This window comes from Mustela nivalis (assembly GCF_964662115.1).
Source record: "Mustela nivalis genome assembly, chromosome: 14".
Taxonomy (NCBI): domain Eukaryota; kingdom Metazoa; phylum Chordata; class Mammalia; order Carnivora; family Mustelidae; genus Mustela; species Mustela nivalis.
The window spans coordinates 13,349,185-13,375,760 of NC_139033.1; the positions used below are offsets into that span (position 1 = coordinate 13,349,185).

The 26,576-nt window shown below is 41.7% G+C and overlaps 2 protein-coding genes across 25 annotated transcripts in view; one reads left to right on the plus strand and one right to left on the minus strand.

Moving 5' to 3' along the window:
* The window catches only part of LRRC43 (leucine rich repeat containing 43), a 298,822-nt gene that overhangs the window by 222,196 nt on the left and 50,050 nt on the right, over positions 1-26,576 (plus strand). The gene's annotated exons all lie outside the window — the stretch shown is intronic.
* The window catches only part of MPHOSPH9 (M-phase phosphoprotein 9), a 65,962-nt gene that overhangs the window by 5,186 nt on the left and 34,200 nt on the right, over positions 1-26,576 (minus strand). For 10 of the 24 annotated variants that reach the window (XM_082698375.1, XM_082698374.1, XM_082698366.1 and 7 more), the window contains 10 exons: positions 16,747-16,794; positions 15,781-15,845; positions 14,157-14,258; positions 7,787-7,921; positions 6,767-6,942; positions 5,547-5,693; positions 4,535-4,655; positions 3,635-3,738; positions 2,680-2,927; positions 2,290-2,358 (listed from right to left, as the gene is read on the minus strand). In XM_082698375.1, the coding sequence (XP_082554501.1) occupies positions 2,290-2,358; positions 2,680-2,927; positions 3,635-3,738; positions 4,535-4,655; positions 5,547-5,693; positions 6,767-6,942; positions 7,787-7,921; positions 14,157-14,258; positions 15,781-15,845; positions 16,747-16,794 (1,215 nt within the window). Of the gene's footprint in view, positions 1-2,289; positions 2,359-2,679; positions 2,928-3,634; positions 3,739-4,534; positions 4,656-5,546; positions 5,694-6,766; positions 6,943-7,786; positions 7,922-14,156; positions 14,259-15,780; positions 15,846-16,746; positions 16,795-26,576 lie in introns of those variants that run through there. The other 14 variants (XR_014302572.1, XR_014302573.1, XR_014302574.1 and 11 more) reach the window with 3 other exon arrangements.

Genomic DNA, 26,576 nt, shown 5'->3' on the forward strand with positions numbered 1-26,576 from the left:
TGTGCAATATTCCATTAGATTTAACCAAAAATCTTTTATTTTTTTAAAGATGTTATTTATTGATTTGACAGAGAGACACAACTAGAGAGGGAACACAAGCAGGGGGAGTGGGAGAGGGAGAAGCAGGCCTCCCACTGAGCAGGGAGCCCGATGCAGGGCTCAATCCCAGGACCCTGGGAATCATGCCTTGAGTCGAAGGCAGACGCTTAACAACTGAGCCACCCAGGCGCCCCTAACCAACTATCTTTTAGTAGAAATTTAGGTTGCTTTTAATGTTAAATAATCCTGCAATAAATATTCTTAAAAAGGTTTCTTTGCACACATCTATAAGCATTGCCTTCGGAATCATTCCCAGGAGAAAAATGCTAGGTCTGAAAAAATACAAAAATCTAAAGCTCTGGATCTAGGTCAAACTAAATTCCAAAAGGTTTGTGACAATTTCCTCTTCCACCTGCCATGTATGAGAACATGCTTTTCTAGACCCTGTGTACTGTTTTGGGTTTTTTGGGGGAGGGAGGGGGTATGTTTAAATATCTGCCTATGTAAGGTTTTTGTTTTTGTTTTTAAATGATGCTTTTTTGGGGTGCCTGGGTGGCTTATTTGGTGGAGCATCTGGCTCTTGGTTTCAGGTCATAATCTCATGGGTCATGAGATCGAGCCCTGTGTCAGGCCCCAGGCATCCTGGGGAGAGTCTGCTTGAGATTCTCCCTCTGGCCCCTCCTCTAACCAGGGCCTGCACACTTTCTCTCAAAATAACTAAATAATTTTTTTTTTTTTTTTAATTATGCTTTGGAGCACCTGGATGGCTCAGTTGGTTAATTGTATGGCTGGTTAAGCATCTGCCTTCAGCTCAAGTCATGATCCTGTGGTCCTGGGACAGGCCCCGCGTCAGGTGCCCTGCTCAGCAGGAGTCTCTTTCTCCCTTTTCCTTTGCCCCTCCCCGAACTTACGCTCTTTCTGTCTCTCTAATGAATAAAATCTTTTCAAAAAATGAAGCTTTTGTTCAGATGTGTAGTTTTTTACTCATGGGTGAGACTGAATTTTTTTTGTTGTTTTTGCCCAATTTTACTCTTTTCATTTACGAATCATATATAATCATCTTCAGTCCCTTTTTACTGTCACTGGTCTCCTTACTGGACGAACAGCTTTGACATGTATGAACAGGATCTACTCCCTTTTAAGTTACTTTAAAAGCTTACAATCATTATATAAAAATATATTAGGGGTGCCTGAGTGGCTCAGTGGGTTAAAGCCTCTGCCTTCAGCTCCGGTCAGGATCCCAGGTCCTGGGATGGAGCCTCACATCCATCCGGCTCTCTGCTCAGTGGGGAGCCTGCTTCCTCCTCTCTCTCTCTGCCTGCCTCTCTCTGTCAAATAAATACATTTAAAAATATATATATTAAACAAATGTTTCAGATAAGTTTAGAATCAAGAGTATCTACAAGTTTTCCTTCTGCCTTCCCAATAAGGAAGAAGAGTTTCATGTGTTGAGTCTTATAAATTATTGACTAAAGACTTTGGGACCAACAAAAACTGTAACAGACTTAAAGTCTTAAGGAGAAGTTAGGCATATAGGCCCAAGGAAAGACCTCCGCTGTTTTCTTTGCTTTTTTTCCCTTCTGGTATCACAGATCAATCTGAAAATGACTTTTTCCTGAAGTTAAAGCACTGAAAAGCCAAAACATGCAGTTATGTAAGAGACATATCCTTGTTGTTATGCTTAAAATGTTACAAAAAGAGATTTTCAACGTCCCATGGCTTCACGCATTTTTCTCTCTGGAAAGCAGCTAAAACAAATGCACATGAGCTGCTTCGCCTGCACCATCTCCTGCTCAATAATGGAATCACATCTCTCTCTCTTTTTTTTTTGACGATTTTATTTATTTGAGAGAGCGAGTACACCCAAGCCCAAGCAAGAGCTGGGGGGAAGCAGACTCCCCGCTGAGCAGGGAGCCCGACACGGGGTGCTGGATCCCAAGACCCCCGGGATCATGACCCGAGCTGAGGGGAGACGCTTAATGTAAGATCTGTTCAAAGCCATAGTGCATAGTGGCAGGAAGATCTTTTTCATTAAGTATAAAGGAAAAATCACTTTTTACTCCAGAAAGCCACAGTGCAGTTCTAAAATATACTATAATCACCAAACACTTCCTAAAAGGCTATAAGTCTGGCCCAGTTGCTTCAGGACGCCTAACACGTCCTCTCTCGGCTAAACGAGCACCAGCCGCACCAGCCCGCACCACGCAGCCGACGCAGATTCAAGCTAAGACTCAAGCTAAGACGGTTCACCTGGTTTAATCTTGTCTGCAAAGTGATTCGTCCTCCCGTAGAAGGCATTCGACTTAGTGCCGCCTCAATCTGTTGACACACAAACAAAATTTAAATAAAAACAGAAGAATTCTGATGAGTGGCAGGGACGTCTGTAACAGAATGGAAAGGACAGGCTTCTGCCTAGTACTTCCTTGTCCGCCTGGCCTGCACCGCCACTCCCCCTGCCCCAGTCAGCAAGGGCAGCTCAGCTCAAATTGGCTCCCAGCGCGGCTTTGCTGTGCAAGCCACAGAAGCTTCTGGCACGGTCTGACTCCGTAACTCCCTTCTGACTATTCCTCAGACATAGGCATTAAGTTCAGAAAAAGGTTTTTTTGTTTTTTTTTTTTTTAAGTTTTTGTTTGTTTTTACCTGGTCTTTTTCTTTTGTAAGTTCATCAAAAAACCGTTCCGTTTCAGCTAGGGTCCTAATTTTTGCTGTATATTCAAAATCATTACCATGTGGTGCTACTGACGCGGGCTTACACTGTTCATAGCTAACTGATTTATTCTTCTCCCAGGCTGATCTCACAGACACTTTCTTCACTTCATTTGGCAACAGTTCGGGAGAAGGGCTGTGATTAGCATGGATGTCGGTGGCTGCTTCTGAGTATTTTTTTTCTGTCAGAGAGAAAAGGATTTTCTTTTATTTCATATCCATCTTCCTGATCGATCATATACATAACTATATACGTTATCTAAAGGCTGCCACATACCAAAAAAAGTAACAAAAAGAAACACAATAACCACATTTAGTGAGTGCTTTTCCTCCACAGAATTCTAAAAGTTTTGCTCTCAGTTGGACAATCTGTACCCTAAGAGAAGGTATATAAACTTTCTGTGAGCTCAAAAGAACTTTAAGAAAACTTAAAAAAAAAAAAAAAGTTAAGCGCTAAGCTCACATTTAGCGGAAACAAACCCGAACCAACAGTGCAGAGCCAGCATCTTACCGGGTCTGCCCAAGTGACTGATATGCATTATCTAGTACTTTATTCCAAACTTCAAAGATAAATGAGAAAAAAGAAAAAAAAATAATAACCCGCCACCCAAGTTGCACAGAAATGCCAGAACGTAAAAGAGAAATGGAACAGTATGGCTCTAGTAAGCAAGCATTAACAATGTCTGTACCTCAGTTTCCCAACTTTTCTATCAGGATAATGGCCCTGACACATTATATGAGCCGCACCAATGCATGTTCTTAAGAGGCTCTTGGGCAGAAAAATTTTTTAAGTGCAGGATATTACACTATTTAGGACCTTGAAAAGATACCAGAAATTCACAAAATGAATGACTAAAACCATAACTAGTAATTTTTTAGGAAAAGATACCTTCCAAGTCATCTAGAGGAAGAAACTGGAGTTGTTTTCTTGGATTGGTACGTTGTAAAGCAGACACAGGAACAGTATCTAAATCATCCAAAAGTATATCAAATCTATTGAATGAAGCAAGTTACTTGTGAGAAAAAATGTTAATTGATTTTCCCTATCTCCACTAGAAAGCTGAGCTGGTGTCCGGTTAACTCACATATTCATGTATTTTTTAAAAAGAAAGCTGGTCATGTAATTTTCTAAAACCGAAGCTTAATTTATATTTTCTAACACAAAATTATATTCATGTATTAGAGACTTAAAGCATTTACCCATACATTAGCTCCTCCAATCTTTATAACAAGTTCTAATATATGCGGGCCAAGTATTATTATTCCTGTTTTACAGAAGAGGAAACTGAGGTTCACTGTGCTTAAGGAATTTCCCAAGAGCCTGATCGAGCCAGGTGGCAGCTCTTACAGCGTAGGGATTCACGGCCCCCCACAGGAGCACGCCCTGTGGCCACGCTGCTTCAGAAAGAGGACAACTGTCCCAAGCACCCAGGGAAACTTACGCGTATGCCAGGGCCATCCCAGGACAGCCTGCTCTCTTATACAAATGGTTCAAAAATTGCCCTGTATCATAAACCTTTTCAGGAAAACAAAGAATTGTCATTCTATACCCAAAAGCTGGAAGGGACTCTGACGCAGTACTTAAACTCAGTAGTAGCCAGTTTCCATAGTTAAAAACTGTTTTCACGGATTATAGTACTTTTTTACTTTTAATATGACATTCATTTAAATGAGTTAAATCCACAGGGTTCCCACTGGCAACTGAAAAATTAGTGATAGCTATAGGCATAAGCTGACACTTAAAAAAAAAAATCAGTAATATTTTATTCTACTATTTTAGAGAACTTACCGAGTTGGACTGCTTTCATTTTTGCTCAGTAGATGACTAAATCCTGGGGACAGATTTTCTTTTGGGGATCGCTTTGGACTATAAGCCACAGTCACTGGCGTTAACATAATCTCTCTTTTTGCTACAGAAGAAAATGAAGAGGAAGTTCACTTTTCCTTCTATACAATACATATATTGGTAGAGCATACTTCCTTTCTCAGTACTCTTTTCTAACTTTAATGGAATACAATTTTATTATAAAACTTTCTGAAAGTAAGAGCATACAAAATTAAAAATAATTCATAATCCTAACACCTAGAGGGAACCACTGTCAACATTTTAGTGTATCCGACTGCAGGGTCAGCACTCAGACTCAAAACTGGTTTTTCAGGATTTTAGAAGTCGACTGGAAATAAGATGGAAACACCAGTGCCCAGTTCACATTCCCGTCACACGGGGACACACAATCGCTGGTGTGCACTCCAGTCACACAGATACACACAAACGCTGGCTCCCGCTCCCATCACATGGGGACACACACGCTCGCTCCATCACACGGGTGGGGGGGGACGACACAGAAATATCTTTAGCTGTTCTGAATATGAAAATCAAGAAAACAGAAATCCAATGCCTAACCTTTAGAACCGTAACTATAACTGACGAAAGAAACCAGACGAAACTATTTATGCAAAGAAGCATCTTTTCCAGGTTAAATTAGTTTAAATTAATTTGTTTGAACTAATGTTTAATTAGATAGTTGTCAACGCTCTCAGAAACTGTGAAATGGCTTAAGTTGCAAAAAGGAATCTGCTGGACAAACACAAAACAGTATGCCGTGACAATTTCTTCACCTATCGTCACAGTGTCTATACAGTCAGATGGTATTACTGAGCAAGACCCTTTTTAGTGACCCTGTTCTCAGAATATTCTAGTAGGTGCTAGAGAACAGGAGGGAAAAAGAACATCAGACGTGTGTGCACAGCTCGGATGCCAATCTTTTGAGCCCAGGAGACATATTACATCTAACTCTTACTTGGGGTACTTGATTTACGAGTTGAAGGTGGTAAAGACGACGATCTCTGTGAAGCCGAGTTAAATCTCTTCTGTCTCTGTTGGGCACATTTCTCTGGGGACCGACCTGCACTGACTGACGTCTCCGTTTGCCGAGGATTTGCTAACTCTGTAACAGACAAATTGTTAAAAAGTCAACAAACAAAACAAACCTGGGCCAGTTCGCTGCCTTTATTAAGAAATGATTACGCCAAGCAAGCCATTCTCACTATCCAGGTTAGAATGATTATTTGCAAATACACATTGTAAGGATTAAAAAATGCTTGATGAAGAACAAATGTGGGGGTTTATAATGAATTCATTCTGGCTCCCTGTTTACAATTGCCATTCACGGCGATTTTTCAAGAGAGATTACTTTTAGGAAGTTACTGATTTATTTACTAGCAGATACTTCTTCGGAGATGCAATGCCCAAGACTGGACAATGGAATCAGCAGACCCGATCAAGCAAGCACTGGAGTGAGTACAAAGAGATGTAAGCACTGGTGAGCTGTTGAGCAAGGTACTTCCTGGGGTGCTTGGTGGGCTCAGTTGGAAAAACATGTGACTCTTGATCTTGGGGTTGTGATTTTTTGAGCCCCACATCGGATGTAGAGATTACTTAAAAATAAAAAATAAAATTATCTTAGAAAAGGTGGGGGAGGCACCTGGTGGGCTCATATGGTTAAGTAAGTGTCTGCCTTCAGCTCTGGTCATGATTCCAGGATCCTGGGACTGAGTCACACAATAGGGCTCCTTACTCAGCACAGAGCCTGCTTCTCCCTCTGCCTCTACTGTTCCCCCTGCTTGTACTCTCTCGCTCTGTCAGATAAGTAAACAAATTCTTTTTTTTTTTTTAAGATTTTATTTATTGACAGACAGAGGTCACAAGTAGGAAGAGAGGCAGGCAGAGAGGAGGAAGCAGGCTCCCCGCAGAGCAGAGAGCCCGATGTGGGGCTTGATCCCAGGACCTGAGATCATGACCTGAGCCGAAGGCAGTGGCTTAACCCACTGAGCCACCCAGGCGCCCCAGTAAACAAATTCTTAAAAAAAAAAAAAACAAAACACACTTCTTGTCTTCCTGAGAGATGCTCGGTAACCAAGAAGGGAGAGTAAAAAACACTACACCTCACTTTATGAATACTAAATGTCTATTATAACTTTCCAATGACAAACTGATGTAGAACAAGGAAAAAATGCTTACTATTCGAGGTGTCCTCTTTCTCTGTCTGTGTGCCCCAATTTTTAAATATTTTTCCTTCCTCAAGTTCTTTTAAAGCTTTCATGACTGGTGTATCTGAAGTCTCTCTTTGTTTTGTTATCGATAAGCTTCTTGGTGAACTTCCAGATGAAGAATCCTTTTCCGGAGGAGAATGGTACCTTAAATAATAATTGTAAGACACCATGCTATGAACGGAGTATTTGTGCCCCAAAACACTCGTATGTTGAAGCCCCAATCCTCAGTGGATGGTGTTAGGAGATGAGGCCTTGGGGAGGTGATTAGATTTGGATGAGATCATGAGAGCAGGGGGTCCTTTGCTGGGATGAATGCCCTTCTAAAAAGATGTCTGCACACATTCAGCGAGGAAAGACCAAGACCCAATAACCTGAAAGAGGGCCCTCACCATGAACCCAACTGCGCTGACACCCCAATCTCAGACTCAGCCTCCAGAACAGCAGGAAAAAGTGTTTCCTGTTGAAGCTGCTGGGTCTATGGTGATTTCATAGAGCAGGCTGAGCTAAGACAGAGGTCCCTGGCCCTGTTAGGGGAATGACATGAGAGCTAACAATTACACTCCACAAAGAGTATGTCTGCTTTACAACACAAATACACTGAAACTGAACCTGTAACAGACCAGTGCTTCCCAATCCTCTTCACACCCCAGCACATACAGAAGTATGGTACTTTCGTGGAGCCCTGGAGTAATCTGGTTGCATGGGCTGTCCAAAAGGTGAGAGGGTGAACACCTTAGCCTAACTGAGAGACTGTGCACAGCACACTGTCCTGTCAGGGGCACAGTGGGGGACCTTCTGCCCGCCCTTTGATCAGAAAGCATCTGAAACCCATTAGCTTTTCAAAGTAAAATAAAAATCTGGTCCTCAAAAGTAAGACACTGAAGCCACGAAGAGAAGGCTCTTTTAGACCTTCCCGGACATTTAAAGGCGACTGAGATCTATGAAACTGTAACCGAGCCTCAATCTGACCTCTGACAAAGCTACCTACCCAGGAGCACAGGTTTCCACCAGCTGGTCATCCATCCTGTTATCCGGGGCGTCCAAAGGCTGGCCGGTAAAGATGGAGTACTCCGCCCCTGGGATCAGCCACTTGCGCCTGCTGACGTCGGAGGTGGCCAGTGTGCTAGGACAGGGAGAAACGAGCTGAGGCATGATGGGCTCGTGTTTCAGTTCATGCTGAACACAGACACAGAGTACCCTGCTCTAAAATGGTACGTACACATCTGTACAGTAATTCCAAAACTGCAAGAAGCCCCCTTATTTTAGATACACGAATTCTTATTTTATGGTTTTCAGAGCCAACCGAAGTCTTATTTTAGGTTTCTGTTCCTTTGGAATATTTCTGCATCTGTCCACACAGATCTGAACACCAACCAACTTCCTACCACACTTTCTATGCTTCACACCCAACCCTCAGCTCAGGCCCAGGAGGTGGAGCGAGAGGGCCCTCCTCGCTCCTCCCAGACCAGCACTGCCCGGGAGAATTTCCTGGGAAAACAGAAGCCTCCTCTACCTGCACAGCCCAGCACAGCCGCCACTAGTCACATGCAGCCCGTGGCTCGTGAGAAGAACCAACCTTTAAATATTATTTCATCTTAAGGACCTTAAATGTAACAAGCCACACAAGGTGACCAGCACTGTATTGAGTCGTGCAGCTGGGGGCCAGGCCTCCCCTCCTATGGAAACCCTAACCCAATGGAGGCTCACCCATCGTGCATTAACCGGCCCTGAGCTAGACTTCCGAACTGCTCTCACCTTCTCCACAGCTGCTCCTGCCCTCCTGCTTCACTGTCCATAGGAGGAGCTGCCTGAACCTCTCTGCAATGCCTAGACTCAGACTCCTGCTTACTCGTCCCCCTCCGCTCACTGGAGAACATTCACTGGACTTCTTTATCACTAGAGAACACATTCCCTTGAGAAATCCCAACTCTGGGAGCGCCTGCGGGGCTCAGTGGGTTAAAGCCTCTGCTTTCAGCTCAAGTCATGATCCCAGGGTCCTCTCTGCTCAGCGGGGAGCCTGCTTCCCTTCCTCTCTGCCTACTTGTGATCTCTGTCAAATAAATAAATAAATAAATCTTTTTTAAAAAATCCCAACTCTGAAGGTTCTTTCGGCTAAGGTGCTCAAGCATCACCAAGGCTCTGTGACCCCAAGGCCTATGATCCCTGGCCTCACCATTTTCGACTGATCAACCCCTCCCCTGGCTTCGCCAGTTCCCCTCTACCTACTCCGGGGCGCACGGTTACTCACTGCTTTGACCCCCTTTCTGCACTCACCTTCCATCACTCCTGACTGGCAGCAGAGACCTAAGCCTGGAGGAACACGGTGGTCTCACTCCTGAGTGTCTACAGTCCTCCATTTAGGCTTTGCTGGAAAGCAAGCCACACAACCGCACGGCCTGGGCTAGCACCAGAAAGTGGTTATTACCATCTCATGGACACCCAACACGGCTGACAACATACCTTTCCGTAATCAGCGCGCTCCAATTCTCCCACCAGGATTCTCCCTCACACCTTCTCCACTCTCCTCCGACCTCTCACCCTGCCCTGCCAGTTACTTGATAGCCTCGCATCACACTTCGGAGGGAAAAAAGAAACCAGGAGACAAGAGGTATCTTCCTCTCTCTGCTCCCTGCCACAGCCAAACCTCTTATAACTTCCCTCCTCATTTTTATTTAAACTCCCAGTCACTCCCTTTTTCCCTCGATTTTTTTTTTTAAGATTTATTTATTTGACAGAGATCACAAGGAGGCAGAGACAGGCAGAGAGAGAGAGGGGGGAAGCAGGTTCCCTGCTGAGCAGAGATCCCGATGCGGGGCTCAATCCCAGGACCCTGAGATCACGACCTGAGCCGAAGGCAGAGGCTTTAACCCACTGAGCCATCCAGGCACCCCTTTCCCTCGATTTTTAAATTAAGAAACATTCTAAACGTCCTTAGAAAATTACAAAGTACTGTAAGCACTCGCCTGTACTTAGTTTTAACAAATGCTTTACATATTTGTTTTCAACATTAAGACAGAAGATTCTGCATGAAAGGTCATTTTTTAAATTATGTCCACATATTTTTAAAATAATGTCCACATAATGCACACGTCCTTGTGATGCTGCTGTTTCTACTCTACACACTTCAGATTTCTCCATGTTAACACAGACGGGTGTGATTTGAACTATTTACCCACAGTACAAATACACCACACCTTACAGATCCCTCCTCCTGTCGGTGGTTATTTTAGTTTCTGATGCATCATCTTTCCACAATGCTGTGATTAACACATGTAGGAATTCCTGAGGTAAATATCCAAAACCAGAACTGTGGAACCTGGGGTGCACACATCTTCAGTCTTACTGGATATTGTCAAATCACACTCCAGACGAGCTTATCGATTTTCAGTCTAACCAGCAGCAGCAGCAGAGTTCCTGTTCCTTCACATCTTTGCAAAATTTGCAATGATTAGCCCTGGAGTCTGGCCTGGCCTGTCTGATGGTGTGAGGGGTAGCCCATGCTACTTATTTATTAATTTGCATTTTTCTGATTACTAGCAAAATGAACATCTTTTCAATTTTATCAGCCATTTAGAGGTTTTTTTTTTTCCTGTGAATCATCTGTTCATACTCTTTTATCATTTTTCCACTGAGAATTTTTCTTATTGATTTATAGTTCTTTACATCCTAGATATTAATCTCTTATTGGTTCCTGTTCACTTAAAATATAAAATATTTCAAGCGTGCACAGACATACAGATTATACTCCTGCAGCACAACCATCTGCTTACGAACCCTGTTTGCTCTATGTGTGTGAACCGTGGAACACTACAGACACGACCCAAGTCCCCTGTGGACCTCACCAGTATTGTTCCTCCAATGTCATAACCTTAGTGTAAGTGCTCGGCTACCACTTCCACTAAATTCATATTCAACATTCCACACACATCATATTTTTACTACTTCTGTATGAACCTGTAAGATACGTTGTAAATGCCAAATCAATATAAATAGTACCCTACTTCTTCTGCAACTGGTTTTTTGTTGTTCCAAATTATGTTCTCAGAATTAAATCAATGTTAGGTGTGTCTGGGAGGTGCAGTCAGTCAGTTAAGCATCCAACTCTTGGCTGCAGCTCAGGTTGTGATCTCAAGGTTGTGAGATCAAGCCCCGCACCAGGCTCCACACTCAGCGTGGAGTCAGCCTGAGATTCTCCCTCCCTCTGCCCCTCCTACTTGGGCTCTCTCCCCTTCTCTCTCCAATAAGTAAATAAATCTTTAAAAAAAAAAAAAAAAAAAAAGATTAAACCATGTTAGCAATCAACTTAAGTGGCTGGCAAATTTTTTCCTATGAAGACTCAGAGAATAAATAGGTTTTTGTTTTGTTTCATTTTAATAAATAGGTTTTATGGGCCAGATGGTCTCTGTTGCAAGTACTCAGATTTACCACTGTCGTGTAAAGCAGCCAGACAATAGGTAAATGAATGAGCTTTATTTATGGATGCTGAAATTGGAATTTCATATCATTTTCACAAGTATGAAATACTATTCTTTGGATTTCTTCCCAAACATTTAACAATGTAAAAGCCACTCTTTGCTCATGATTCCTACCAGCATGGGCAGCAAACTGGACTTGGGCGAGGGCTGTGCTTGCCAGTCACTGACCTAATGTACACATCGTCACACTGCAGAGCCCCTGCGTAAGCATATCACAGTATATGAATGTTCCAGCTGTCAGACATACAGGTTGCTTTCACTCGCTCTGCACAACATGCCCAGCAGATGTTCACATCTGTCCCTCCACACAACCACCCGCCAGGCCATCAAGGCCTGGCTGGCGCACCTAAGGGTCACTAGTCCCCTCACATGCTCTCTAAGCGGCGTCCACACCGCTGGCCACTTCAGAGTTCCCCCTAACTCCCTGACAGTGCTCAGGTTCTCGGGCCAACTCCTCTGGCCCCAGCATCGAGACATCGGGCTTCTCAGAGCTTCATCCTATACCAAACCCCCACCACACGCCCATCATCTACCCCAGGATCAAGCACTACAGAATGCGAATTCTAAAATTTGTAACTCTAGCCTAAGACTTTATTTCTATAGAGTTCCAAATGCACATTTATAATCACCTGCTGGATTCCCACTTGGAATTCGTATGAATCTCAAACTAAAATATTTGAAATGGAAATTCTGATCCTGACCCCATGGTCTGCTCTTCCCATTTCTTCCCTAGTGCAGTCCGTGGCACCCTGAGTTGCTCCAGACAGAAACCAAGGTGTTATCAGACACCTCCCTTTCTTGTCTCCTCATTCTTTTTTTAAAAAAAATATTTTATTTATTTACTTGACAGAGTGAGACAGCGAGTAAGGGAACACAGCAGGGGGAGTGGGAGAGGGAGAAGCAGGCTCCCCACTGAGCAGGGAGCCTGATGCGGGGCTCAATCGCAGGACATTAGGGTCATGACCTGAGCCGAAAGCAGATGCTTAGCAACGGAGCCACCCAGGCGCCCCTTGCCATCTCATGTTCTGTGGATTTTACCTCCAGTATGTCTCTCAGACCCTTCTCTTCTGTCCATCTCTATGGCCACCACCCAGTGAGCAGCATCTCTCCTAACACCACAATTGCCTAATCCGTGTGTCCGCGTCTACTTTTCCTCTCCATCTTCTCCTCGTGGCAGGTGCGTTAAAAAAACGGAAACCAGGGGGCACCTGCGTGGTTCACTCGTAAGGCAGCGGCCTGCAGCTCAGGTCATGATTCTGGGGTCCTGGGATCAAGCCCCGCATCGGGCTCCCTACTCCGCAGGAAGCCTCCTTCTCCCTCTCCCACTCCCCCTGCTTGTGTTCCCTCTCTCACTATGTGTCTCTCTGCAAAATAAATAAAATCTTTATTAAAAAACAAACAAACAAACAAAAACAAAGAAATCAGGGGCACTTGGATGGCTCAGTCAGTTAAGCGTCCAACTCGATTTTGGTTCAGGTCATGAGACTGTGTCCCGCAATGGGCTCCACACTGAGCATGGATCCTGCGTAAGATTCTCTCTCTCTCTCTCCCTCTCCCTCTGTCCCTTCCACCCCCCCCTTCCTGGGCATGCTCGCTCTCTCAAAAAAGAAAGAGAAAGAGAGAAGGAGAGAAAAGAAAAGAAAAGAAGAAAATGGAAAAGAAAAGAGGAAAAAAATCAGATGACCTAATTTTACCACATAAAACCTCTCAAAGTCCTCCCAACAGACTTAGAGTAAAATCCAAACTCTTGACCAGGGCTTAGAAAGCGACATGTGACAGTCTGATTTCACCTCCTCCAGCCCTTGCTAGCAATATTCAGGCCACACAAGCTTCATCCAGGTTCTTTAAACATGTTAAGCTCTTTCCTACCTCAAGACGTAGCAAAGCTCATTTCTCTGAGTGAACATGCCCCTCCCTCATGCCTCCCACACCAACGACTCAGCACAGGCCTCACCGCCCTGCTTACAAGGTCACCTCCGCAGAAAGACTTCCCTTGACCCCAATTCTCATTCCACTCTTGTTCTCTCTCAAATGTTCGATTTCAATAACTTATAAAATATTTTCTTTAAATAATTCACTATGTTCTAACTTAAGGTCAATGAACAAAGATCTAGAGAAAGTTTCTCATTTGACAATGACTTAGAAAGGTTAAAATTTACAATTTAACAATCTTTCTCATACACATCAATATCACGACCTTATGATCTACTCATTTAATATTCTTTACAAAATGATAAGAAAAACCAATCTCATATGAAAAAAACTACTCTGTAAATGTATCATGAAGATAATGCTCTGAGATTATAGCAAAGCTAATTTTGAATAACTAAAAAAAACTAAATAGAAAAATCCATAGAACCTAAGGAAGATGTATTTTCATAGGTCTGCCCATTAACATAGGAATAAAATTTCTGGAATTTTAGGGTTAAAAGACCTTTTGAGATGTTCTAGCTCAATGTCCTTGTTTTCAGAGATAATGAAGTCAAGCTCCAAAAAAACCTAAGAGATTTGCTGAAGGTCACACAGCTGGGAAGAGTCAACAAAACATTCCAGGTCTCTTTATACCTAATCTGATTCTATTTTCTCCATTTGGCACATGCCTCTACATGAGAGGTTTTATAATATCTAATAATTAGATGGTTTTACTTTTTTGTTTTTTTAAGCAAGCTCTGCGTCCAATGTGGAGCTCCAACTCACCACCCCGAGTCGTATGCTCTACTGACTGAGCCAGCCAGGTGCCCCGTAACTAGATGTTTTTACACATCTAAGTTCTATAATGACATTGAACTCTGACTTCCTTATGACTTAGACAGATGAGCTTCTCGGTTCAATAAGAGGGTGTACCTATTTCTAGCTTTACAGAGATTAAGCAAAATAACTTACTTGGCACGTGAGGCTCTCATGGGAGTTTTCGAATTATGGCGAAGACTTAACATATTTTCATGCTCTACTTGCTTGACCTGAGCTTCAAGTTTTGAAATTGTTCTAATTCAAAAGTAATAAGATAAATTAAGTACACATTTAAAATATAGCTCAACTACAAATTACTTATTTAACAGACACTTCTAGAAAAATGGTGACAGAAGAACTGCTGGTCTTAAAGCCTGTTTTCATAGTAAAATGTCACCAATAAGCTTAAAAAAGCTGAGCAAAACTGGAACATACACTGAAAGGCAAATACATTAAACTATACATGGAAACACAAATGGACTTTATACAGACAAGTTAAAAAGATTTATAATCTGACTACAGATCAAAACTCATGGTATAAATTAAATTAAAAAATAAAATAAATTCAAGTACTCAAATAAAGTGCAATTCTAACATGTTTAATTCTAAACATATATATTCACGCATACAAAATATAGATAGATAATGTTTTCACGAAAAAGGAAGCAGGTTTAACATCCAATAAAAAAGCCAGTAAGAACTTCCTAGTTTTTAAAAGATACAGAGGCTAAACAATCCCTCAAATTCTCTGTCTACAAGCAATTCACCTCATCTGTGCCATGTTCAGAATAAAAGCCTATTTTCAAGTTCACTAACTTCTGTTAGTGTCAGGACTCGGGCCAGTTAATTGTTTTGAGGTTATCTTGGCATTCTTTCTGTTCTTTTAAACTTTGCATGTCTTTGTCTCATCTTTTAAGCTCGAAATCTTGCCTACCCTGATGCAAGGAAGGTTTGAGAAAGCACAGCTCTAACGGGCTGACGCTTTACGGCAATCTGAGATAAGGAAGCTATTGGCAGAACTGAATGCATCGCAGAAAAGACCTGGGCAGATGAGAGGGCCAGACAGCATTCACATTCTCCCATGTGGGAAGTCCCAAGGAGAGCAGTAAAATCTCCAAGTAAGGGCCACATCTCCAAATACAAATACAAAAACCTGCTCCAAAGCCAATTAGAAATATCTAATCATTTGCATAGGGACGATTTATGACTCTGTTTCTATCTAATTAGGCAAATCAGATCATGAATATTGTCCCCACACCAGGTTTTTAAGAAAGTAGATGCTCAGAAAAAAAAAAAAAAAGTGGATGTTCATAAAGTTGGGGTGAATGTGGTTTTCTTTTGGGAGCACAAATAATATTTAGTGAACTAGACTGCTTATTAAAATTCTTTTTGTTCTTTTTCTTTTTCTTTTTCTTTTTTTTTGACAGATTTCCAAAGGTTTAGCATCATTTAGATTTTGCTATGCTGACAAAACACATAATAGTTCAGGAAACATACACTCCTCAAGCCCAACCACCAATATACTCTAACAGTTTAAAAATCTCCTTTGGCTAAAATCAAATGTATTTCCAGGTCAGGGGAAGATTAGGATAAAACCAGATCTCAATTTAAAAAAAAATTTATAAAAAAACAAAACAAAACAAAACAAAAAACAGATCTCAAAATGCCTAAAAACCCTCAAGAAAAACTTTCTTTCACTGCTTTCAGTACAGACTCATAGTCAGATGTTAAAAGAACAGAGGCATAATTAACTTATTAGTGAGACAATACATTTTACCTTTTCAAATCAGAAATCTGAGTGTGTGCATCCAGCAATTTGTTCTCAGTTGTATTTAATGTATCCTATGAAGATAAAGGAAAAATTCAGTAACTGAAATAGGATAGATTGTTTTTATTTTAAAATACATAATACAAAACCAATCTAAGGCTACGCCAGAGAGCTATAAAGAAAATCATGCGGATACTCAGCAAAAAGGGAGCATCAACCATGAGCCAGTTCATGTAATTCAAAGGAGACACTGAGAGAACAAAACACTGGCTTACACCAACAGCCGTACGTATAGCCCATGTAGTAATAGGTACAGCTTATCATGCTCTGCTTGATTACAAGCAATCCAAGGTTAAAATGGACACGTTTTAGCCACAACTTGCCTAAAAACCTCAGTAAACGGCAAAACAGAGAGCTGTGCTGGTGAGATTTCAGATGTCCTGACTGGCTCCTGAGCCCCCAGAACGCCTCCCTGTCTTCCTCTAACCTGGAATGGCCGCTCTCCTGTAGTCCATGCAACAGAAATGCTTGGGGTCCCACTTACAGTATCACTGTGGGATTTCACGGAATTCAAATATCTCATTCTCAAAGCTTTCATTAAGAAACCAAACATCATTGATAAATTCAAACAACCCCATAAAAAGTGAATGCTTTAAAAAACTTAATATTTAAATATTATGAAATAATTATTTACATCTATATTATACCTTACACACTTCTAAAAATTCCATCTCGTCTCAAACGCGACAGCCATTCAGTATTTGTTAACACATCCAAACCTTTATGACTGAAGTGGGCAAATAGTTGAGAATAAGGACAGTGACAGAGAAGATGAAGTCAGTGGTCTACCTGAAGCAGCTAGAGGGGGGCGGAGGGTGGGGAGAACAGAGGGAGATAAAGGGTCTGCTCTATCCATTTCCAACCCGGCGCTTCTGCCCCCCCATCAAACTCAGAACATGAATCACCAACCATTACCTTTACTCGTTCGTGTTCTTTTCCCAGGGACTCGTACTCTCCTAAGAGCTACAAGAAAAAAACAAAGAAACGTACCATAAAATTAAACATCATAATATCAACTCAGATAGTCTATAAAATAGCTCCCTGGACTCTTCAAAAATGCTATGGTCTTGAAATAGAAAAATTAACACTCTGTTCCAGATTGAAGGCGACTAAAGAGATAAGAGGAGTGAATATAAGGTATGATTCAGGGTTGGATCCTGAACTGGGACAAAAGTGCCATAAAATAATAATTTAGATGTCAAATGCACATTTAATTAGTTTGATTTGTTCTGTGACTATGTACAGAAGATCCCTGTTCTTATGAAATACATATCAAAAGGGAGAGGTAAAGGGGCATAACATCTACGCTTACTCTCAATTGGTTCAAGAAAAAAAAGGCGCATGTAAACGTACATACGGGGGGTGATAAAGCAAATACAGCAAATTGTTAACAACTGGGATCCTAAGTAAAAGGAACAGGACATTCTTGCAAGTTTTCTGTTAATCTGAATGTTTCAAAATAAAAACAGAAATTATATAATATCAGTCAAGACCCTTCAGGTAAGCAGTATTTTAAAATATTAAAATTTGCTTTCTTCTTTGAATTGTATACTTCTTTTGGATAAATTCCACAGAGTAAAGGCACAATCCCAAGTCTAATATGATTAGGTAATTTCTTTGAAAATACGTATTATGTGAGACAGAGTCCAAGAATTTTCTTTTTATCCCAAGAGCCCACTCAAGTGACAATGTGGCAGTTATAGAGAAATCAAGAGTTGAGTGCAACAAAGGAGAGATCTCAATGAGGCTGTAACAAGGCATAGCGGGCTATAAGCTTTAGTGCCTGTGTATGTGACGCTAACGGCTAGCAGGCCAGTGTCTTCATATCCCGAGAGCCTCAGGACCTGAATGTCAGGTTCAGTAGCAGACAGGGTGCCAGCACAGGCTGACCAAAGGGAGCTGGTTTAAAGTCCTTAAACTGAGTGGCGAGAGCCTAGAACCACAGTGGACTGCCCAGTCAGACGACAGGACACAGGAAATGTGAATGAGAGACACATGGCGTTCCAGAAGCCCAAGTCTAACAGATAGAGGAAGCAAAGGGTAAGGAGATGATGACCAAGGAAGAGTTAAAACAAAACAAAACAAAACTTGGCTCCCCATTCCTTACTGCCAGCAGAGTCTCCTAATGGCTTCTGACTGTCTCCCCCTTAAATGTGAGTCTACAGTATAAAAACCAACATTTTTTTAAAAAAGCAAAAATATTCAATATGAAGCAGACTTCAAAATGAAAGTTTAACTCAAAAGAAGTAATAAATCAAAACTAAAGAAAGCATTAAAAGAAAGCTAGTACTATCTTTTTTTTTTTTTTTTTTTTTTTAAAGATTTTATTTATTTATTTGAAAGATGGAGATCACAAGTAGGCAGAGAGGCAGGCAGAGAGAGAGAGAGAGAGGGAAGCAGGCTTCCTGCGGAGCAGAGAGCCCGATGCGGGGCTCGATCCCAGGACCCTGAGATCATGACCCGAGCCAAAGGCAGCAGCCCAAACCACTGAGCCACCCAGGCGCCCCTACTATCTTAATCAGTGTTCTATTCATAATAAAACAAGACCAGAAACCAATGAAAAACTAGCAACTGAAGAACAAGAACAGCTCTTGGGGTGCCGGGTGGCTCAGCAGAGAGCCTGCTTCCTTCTCTCTCTCTGCCTACCTCTCCGCCTACTTGTGATCTCTGTAAAATAAATAAATAAAATCTTAAAAAAAAAAAAAAAAAAAAGAAAAAGAAAGAAACTAAAAATGAGGGGCACCTGGATGGCTCAGCTGGTTGGGCGACTGCCTTTGGTTCAGGTATGATCCCAGAGTCCCAGGATCAAATCCTGCATCGGGCTCCCAGCTCCATGGGGAGTCTGCTTCTCCCTCTGACCTTCTCCCCTTCTCATGTTCTCTCTCACTCTCTCTAATAAAGAAATAAAATCTTAAAATAAAATAAAAAAAAGAAACTAAAAATGAGAGAGAAAATAAATGTAATACTAAGACAAGGAGATAGAGAACAGAGAGGCCATGATGGAAACTAAAGGATACATGAATCTTAGAAAATCCACCCATGCGATACATTTACTGGCAAAAGTTCCAGCGAAAGAGAACAAAGAAGGCAGGAAGGAAATCAAGAGAGAAATAATATCAGCAAGTCTATAGGACTGAAGGACATTCATTCCCAGATTGGAAGAATCTGTGCCTCCGACAATGAATGAGAAAAGACCTGTTTCAAGGCACACTGCTATGGAATTTAAGGACACCAAGGATAAAAAAAAAAATGCTACCACTTCCAGAAGGAGCTTTGAACTCACTCATAAGGAACGAGAAGCGCATTTACAGACACAATGTGCAGTCCTTGGTTGGAGTGTAAACTAAAAAGCAAAATCCAAAACATCTATAAAGGACATTATTTAGACAACTGGGTCAAGTTGAATATAGACTATATATTAGATAACTAGCATTACATCAAAATTAAATTCTCCGAGTGTGAGAACTGTGTGGAGATTATGCAGGAGAATGTCCTTATTCTCAGGAGACACCTGTTGGGAGTATTCAGGAGTGAAATCTCACAGTGTCTGTAATTGACTCCCAAATTGTTCAGCATAAGGAAAAAAGCCTATAATGCTGTGAAGACATAAAGCAAATGTGATAAAATATTCACAACTGATGAACTAGACAAGGAATATACAGAGGTTTTCATCATACCATCTGTACAACTTTTCTGTAGACTTGAAGCTTTCAAAATAAGAAAGATGAGGGGAAAGGAGAAAATACAAAAGACTTAGGACTGGGATGGGGAAGAGAGGAAGAGAAATCAATCATCAGGTATATGCTCAAGGCAGCAAAAGACAATGGAACAAAATGCTTAAAAATCTGACGGAAAGAAAATATACCCTAGAATTCTATACTCTTAGCCAAATGACATGTGAAGGACTTAAATCTTCATCCATGATAATTACGGATAATGTTAAAAATTCAAGATATAGGGGCACCTGGCTGGCTCAGCTGGAAGAACATACAACCAGGCACCCCTGCTTTGTTTCGATGTAATCTTTTCACCCAAGGTGGGGCTTGAACTCATGACCCCAAGATCAAGAATCATGTGCTCCACCAACTGAGTCAGCCAGGAGCTCCAAACGCAGTTTTTGTTTTGTTTTTAATGTGATAAGCCAACAGTAATATTTACATGAAACAAAATGGCAAAAACTAACAATAAACCTTGGAACACTGCATCAAGAACTAATGATGTATTGTATGGTGAATAACACAACACAATAAAAAAATTTATTTTGATTTAAAAAAATTTTTAGAAGATGAAAAACTGGTAAAAATAATTTTTAGAAGACAAAAAAGAAAGTTAAGGAAGCATTACACCAAAGATCAAAGCTCCTTATAAAATGCTAGTAATTAAGATGATGTAGTTTCCATCCAGGGACAAATTAACCAATGAAACAGACTAGGGAGCCTCAAAACAGACACATCCAAGAAAGAAACATAATATACAACAGAAGTGGCATTAAAAGTCAGTAGGGAAAAGATATTCTCTTAAAAAAGTGGTGCCATGAAGGGCGCTGCTGGCTCAATCAGTGAAGCATGTGGGCTCTCAATGTTGGGGTCATGAGTTCAGGCCCCCTGTTGGACGTAGAGATTGCTTAAAATAAATGAACTTTCTGAAAAAATGGTGCTGTAATACTCAGTTAATCATTTGAAAACAACAATCAAGTCCAATCCCTATCTCACACCACATATAAGAGGCAATCTGGTGTAGATTAAAGGCCTAACTATATGAAGAAAGGCTCTTAATTTAATGTAATTTTATATTTTATTTTATTTTTAAATATTTTATTTATTTATTTGACACAGAGAGAGAGAGCACAGCAGGGAGAGCACCAGGCAGAGGGAGAAGGAGAAGCAGGCTCCCCACGGAGCACGCAGCCCAATGTGGGGCTCGATCCCAGGACCCTGGGATCATGACCTGAGCTAAAGGCAGTCATTTAACCAACTGAGCCATCCAGGCATCCCAAAAGGCTGTATAATTTTAGAAGGCAATATACAGGTTAGTAATTTTCTGATCCTTAAGTAGGAAAAGATTTTGTAAACAAGACATAAAAAAGAGTTCCAAACCAGAAATGAAAAGACTGTATTTTGGACACTAAAATACAAAACTTGGGGGTGCCTGGGTGGCGCAGTCAGTTAAGCGTCTGCCTTCGGCTCCGGTCATTTAACAAATAGAAAGGGACAGAAATGATGCCAAAGGATTTCCAGGGCTGGGTCATAAAAGGCTACTGGCTGTCAGGACAATCTTCCAGGACGCTGGCCTGTGGCATTCCGTCGTCACCCTTCAGAGAAGCCCAACCAGCCCACGTAGAGGGATGCAGCCTTAGTTGACAGCCATCATCAACAACCAGCCACCAGCCTTTGAAAATCCAGCTGAAGTCCTGGATGTCGCAGAGCAGAAACAAGCTGTCCCAGCTATGGCCCGCCTAAGTTCCCAGACCACATCCAGTTCAGGGTCACCTGTGTTGAGACTCTGGTTCCTAACTTGAGAGGCAGTTGCACAGGTCTGTGCAAGGAGACCTGATTAGGAATGCTCATGGCCCTGAGGCTCTAAAGAGCAAGAAAAAGAAACTGGCAAAAGAGAAACAGGTAATTGTGGAAAATTTAGAGTGAGCGGAGGACAAACGAGCTAGTGCTAATGCATTTGCCTGAACAAATCTTAGCAACGAGAAAAGATTAGTAAATACAGGGGCCCCTGGGTGGCTCAGTGGGTTAAAGTCTCTGCCTTCAGCTCAGGTCATGATCTCAGGGTCCTGGGATCGAGCCCTGCATCTGGCTTTCTGCTCAGCAGGGAGCCTGCTTCCCCCCTCTCTCTCTGCCTGCCTCTCTGCCTACTTGTGATCTCTGTCAAATAAATAAATAAATAAATCTTAAAAAAAAAAAAGATTAGTAAATACAGTGTGACAGCAATTGTAAAAAGCTCTACAATATGCCAAACAACACTGACTAATGCACACATGCACGTGTGAGACACCGACATGGGAAGACATTCACTGTTCAGACCAGTCACACCCAGGAGGGCGGGGTGAGCAGAAATGGGTGCACGGGGGCTCGGCAGGGGGACTGCGACTGTATTATCTGTTGTATTTTAAATCTAAAGATGAGTGGTGGGTCCACACGTAATATTCTTTTCATATACCTAAAAAACTTCAAATATGTTTAAGTAAAAATGATTAAAAGCTGCATGTATCAACATGGTAAATCTCAAACACCAAGCTACAAAAAAACAGGTTGCAGGAGGGGCACCTGGCTGGCTCATTGCTTAGAGCCTGGGACTCTTTATCTTGGGGTCATGAGTTTGAGCCCCATGTTGGGTGTGGAACCTACTTAAAAGAAAAAAAAAACAGGTTGCAGGAAGAATATGTGGTACAACACGATTCATATCTCGTGTAAGGACACATCGAACCTTACTATATATTGTTTACAGAATACGTATGTGGAGCAAAAGTAGAAATGCATGGGGAAACCAACGGTATATTCAACAGAGCAGGTTTAGAAGAGAAAGGGTGAAAAGAAGTATTTCAATTGTATTTACAGACAGCTGGTATGTGGATGTTCTATATATTACTCTGTATTCTTTTCCCTATGCTTAAAATACTTGACATGATAAATGCAAAGGAAGACTGTGTAATCACTGGCAACATTAATGTAATTTCAGCTCAAAACAACATTCCAACCATCCCGTGCTGCTTCCTGTTATTCCAACATAACTGCGGTGAACTTATAAATAATTAAAAATGATGGCATCCCACTAGCAAGGAATGTACCTAGTGCTAGATCTTCATTTCTAAATATCATTTTCCACCTAAGCGCTCCATGGGAAAATGATGGATTTAGGGCTGGGACTGGGAAAGTACAAGATGAGCCTGGACTATCTCACTGGATGAGGGTCGAAGGATGACACAAACGTGTCCAAAGGACACAGGAGTCAGCCCGCCTGACACTTACCCTACTGGCCAAAACTAGGACAGCGCAAGCATCAAAATGGTAACTGTAACAACAACAAAAAGAACTGTAATTCACTGAACAAAATACGAATTCATCAGTCCACGCTAATATAAATAACAGCAGAGAGCTCCTCCTTGCAGTAAGATGCAGAAGGAGTAACAGAGGAACCACCATTTGGCAACCACAACAGTAATTACATGTTTCAGGAAAGACTCTTCAGTGGATGCTAAAGCTAGTGGGTAAAAGTTTGATGAGAAAAAGGTGATTTACAAAGATTTTTTTTTAAGATTTTAAAGATTTTATTTTTGAAGATTTTATTTATTTGACAGAGATCACAAATAGGCAGAGAGGTAGGCAGAGAGAGAGGGGGAAGCAGGCTCCCCGCTGAGTAGAGAGCCCGATGTGGGATTCGATCCCAGGACCCTGAGATCATAACTTGAGCTGAAGGCAGAGGCTTTAACCCACTGAGCCACCCAGGCACCCGATTTACAAAGTCTTAAAACATCCCTTAATAGAGCCCTCCTACAGAGTTGGCAGGAATGCAAGCTGGTGCAGTCCCTATGGAAAAGCATGGAGGTTCCTTAAAGGGTTGAAAATAGAGCTACCCTATGACCCAGCAATTGCACTAGTGGGTATTTACACCAAAGATACAAATGTAGTGATCCGAAGGGGCACCTGCACCCCAATGTCCATAGCAACCTAACTACGGAAAGAGCCCAGATGTCCATCAGCAGATGAATGGATAAAGATGTGGTAGACACACACACACACACACACACACACACACATACACACACTATTGAATATTACCCAGTCATCAAAATCTGAAATCTTGAGGCACCTGAATGGCTCACTCGTTAAGAGTCTGCCTTCAGCTCCCAGGGTCCTGGGATCGAGCCCTGTATCGGGCTCCCTGCTCAGTGGGAAGCCTGCTTCGCCCTCTCCCGCTTCCCCTGCTTGTGTTCCCTCTCTTGCTATCTCTGTCTGCCAAATAAATAAAATCTTAAAAAAAAAAAAAAAAGAAAAGAAATCTTGCCATCCGCAACGACATAGATGGAACTAGAGGGGACTATGCTAAGCAAAATAAGTCAATCACAGAAAGACAATTATCATATGATCTCATTCCTATGTGGAATTCAAGAAACAAAACAGGATGATTGATAGGGGAAGAGAGAAAAAAATAAAACAAGACAGAACCAGAGAGGAAGACAAACCATAAGAGACTCTTAATCCTAGGAAACAAACTGAGGGTTGCTGGAGAGGAGCAGGTAGGGGGATGGGGTAACTGGGTGATGGACATTAAGGAGAGCACATGATGTAACAAGCACTGGGTGTTATAGAAGACTGATGAATCACGGACCTCTGCCTCTGAAACCAGTAATACATTTTATGTCAATTAATTAAATATAAATTAAAAAATAAAAATAAACAAATAACCCAATTAAAAAATGAACAGAGGGCTTAAACAGACATTTCTCCAAAAATGATATACAAATACCTCTGAAACCAATAATACATTATATGCTAATTTTGTTACTTTATTTTTATTAACATATAATGTATTATTAGTTTCAGGGGTACAGGTCTGTGATTCATCAGTCTTACACAATTAACATCGCTCACTATAGCACATACCCTCCCCAATGTCCATCACACAACCACCCCACCCCTCCCCACCCCTCCACTCCTGCAACCCTCAGTTTGGTTCCTGAGATTAAAAGTCTTGACGGTCTGTCTCCCTCTCTGGTTTCATCCCTTTACATTTTCTCCTCTCTTCCCCCATGATCCTCTGCCTTGTTTCTCAAATTCCACCGATCAGCGAGATCATATAATAATTGTCTTTCTCTGGTTGACTTATTTTGCTTAGCATAATACCCTCTAGTTCCAGGACATTGCAAATGCAAGATTTCATATTTTGATGGCTGCATAGTATTCCATCACACACACACACACACACACACACACCCCACATACGCTTTATCCATTCATCTGCCAATGGACATCTAGGCTCTTTCCATAGTGTAGCTATTGTGGACATTTAAATACTAATTACTTTAAAATAAAAAATGTTTAAATATATATATGTTTTATATATATATCTCCACCCCTTAATAGTTATTAATTCTAAATGTGGAGATAGAACTTTATAGTGGAGATACCTGGCAAACACCACCTTAACCAAGAGATCACAATTAATACCACAAAACTAACATGTGCCTCCTGATAAGATGTGCTAAGAAGGGCTCAGCTTGGGGCGCCTGGGTGGCTCAGTGGGTTGAGCCTCTGCCTTAGGCTTAAGGTCATGATCTCAGGGTCCTGGGATTGAGCTCCACATCGGGCTCTCCGCTCAGCAGGGAACCTGCTTCCCCCCTCTTTCTGCCTACTTGTGATCTCTCTCTCTCTGTCAAAAAAATAAATAAAATCTCTTTAAAAAATAAACAAATAAATAAGAAGGGTTCAGCTTCCTTTTGCAGTATTCTTGCGCATTCGTTCTAACAACCTGAATCTAATTGTGCAAAACACAAACCCAAACTGAAGAATATTCTATAGCAGTGCTGTCCAACAGAACCTTCTGCAACACTGGAAGTTTTCTATCCTAACTCCCCAGCAGGGCAGCCACAACCACATGGAACCACCAAAAGAACGATAAAGCACATATTGTTAAATGTTAAGGCTTTGAATCAAGAGGTGCCTGGGTGGCTCAGTCAGCTAAGCATCTAACTTCGGCTCAGGTCGTGATCACAGGGTCCTGGGATAGAGCCCAGCAGCAGGCTCCCTCCCCACTTAGCCAGGAGTCTGCCTGTCCCTCTCCCTCTGCTTCTCCCCCCCACTCATGCTCTCTCTCAAATAAATAAAATCTTAAAAAAAAATAAAGAAGAAGAAGAAGAAGAAAGAAAGAAAGAAAAACACTTAAAGACTTGAGATGAAAGGTATATGATGGGGCACCTGGATGGCTCAGTTGATTAAGGCTCTGCCTTTGGCTCAGGTCATGATCTCATGGCCGGGGATCAAGTCCCACATCCGGTCCTCTGCACAGAAAGTAGTGTGTTTCTCCCTCTCCCTCTGCTGTTCCTCCCAGTTTGTGCTTTCTTTCCTTCTCTCACTCTGCTGTCTCAAATAAGTAAATAAAATCTCACACACAAAAAAGGGGGGCGGTGCCTGGCTGGCTCAGTCATTAAGCATCTGCCTTCTGCTCAGGTCATGATCGTAGGGTCCTGGGATTGAGCCCCACATCAGGCTCCCTGCTCAGCAGGAAGCCTGCTTCTCCCTCTCCCACTCCCCCTGCTTGTGTTCCCTCTCTCGCTGTGTCTCTCTCTGCCAAATAAATAAAACCTTTATTTAAAAAAAAAAAAAGGTATATGGAAAAATTTTATATAATTTTCGCAACTTTCTATAATTCTGGTATTATGTCAAAATAAACATACAAGGGGCTCCTGGGTGGCTCAGTCAGTTAAGAATGTGACTCCTCAGGTCATGATCTCAGGGTCTTAGGATGGAGCCCGGCATCAGGCTCCTCGCTCTGCAGGAAGTCGGCTCTGTCCCTCACCCTGCTCGTACTCACTCTCTCTCAAATACATAAAATCTTAAAAAAAAAAAAAAAAAAAAGAAGTCTGAAAAATCAGACTACATCAGGTATTCACACACAAGAACTACACTATTAGTACACATGAACGAGAACGAGAACAGGAGAACAGTAATAATGAAAACCTGGTGAGCTTCTAGTCAAATATGACATACTGAAGAGAGTATTTCTATCCACTGTCTCCT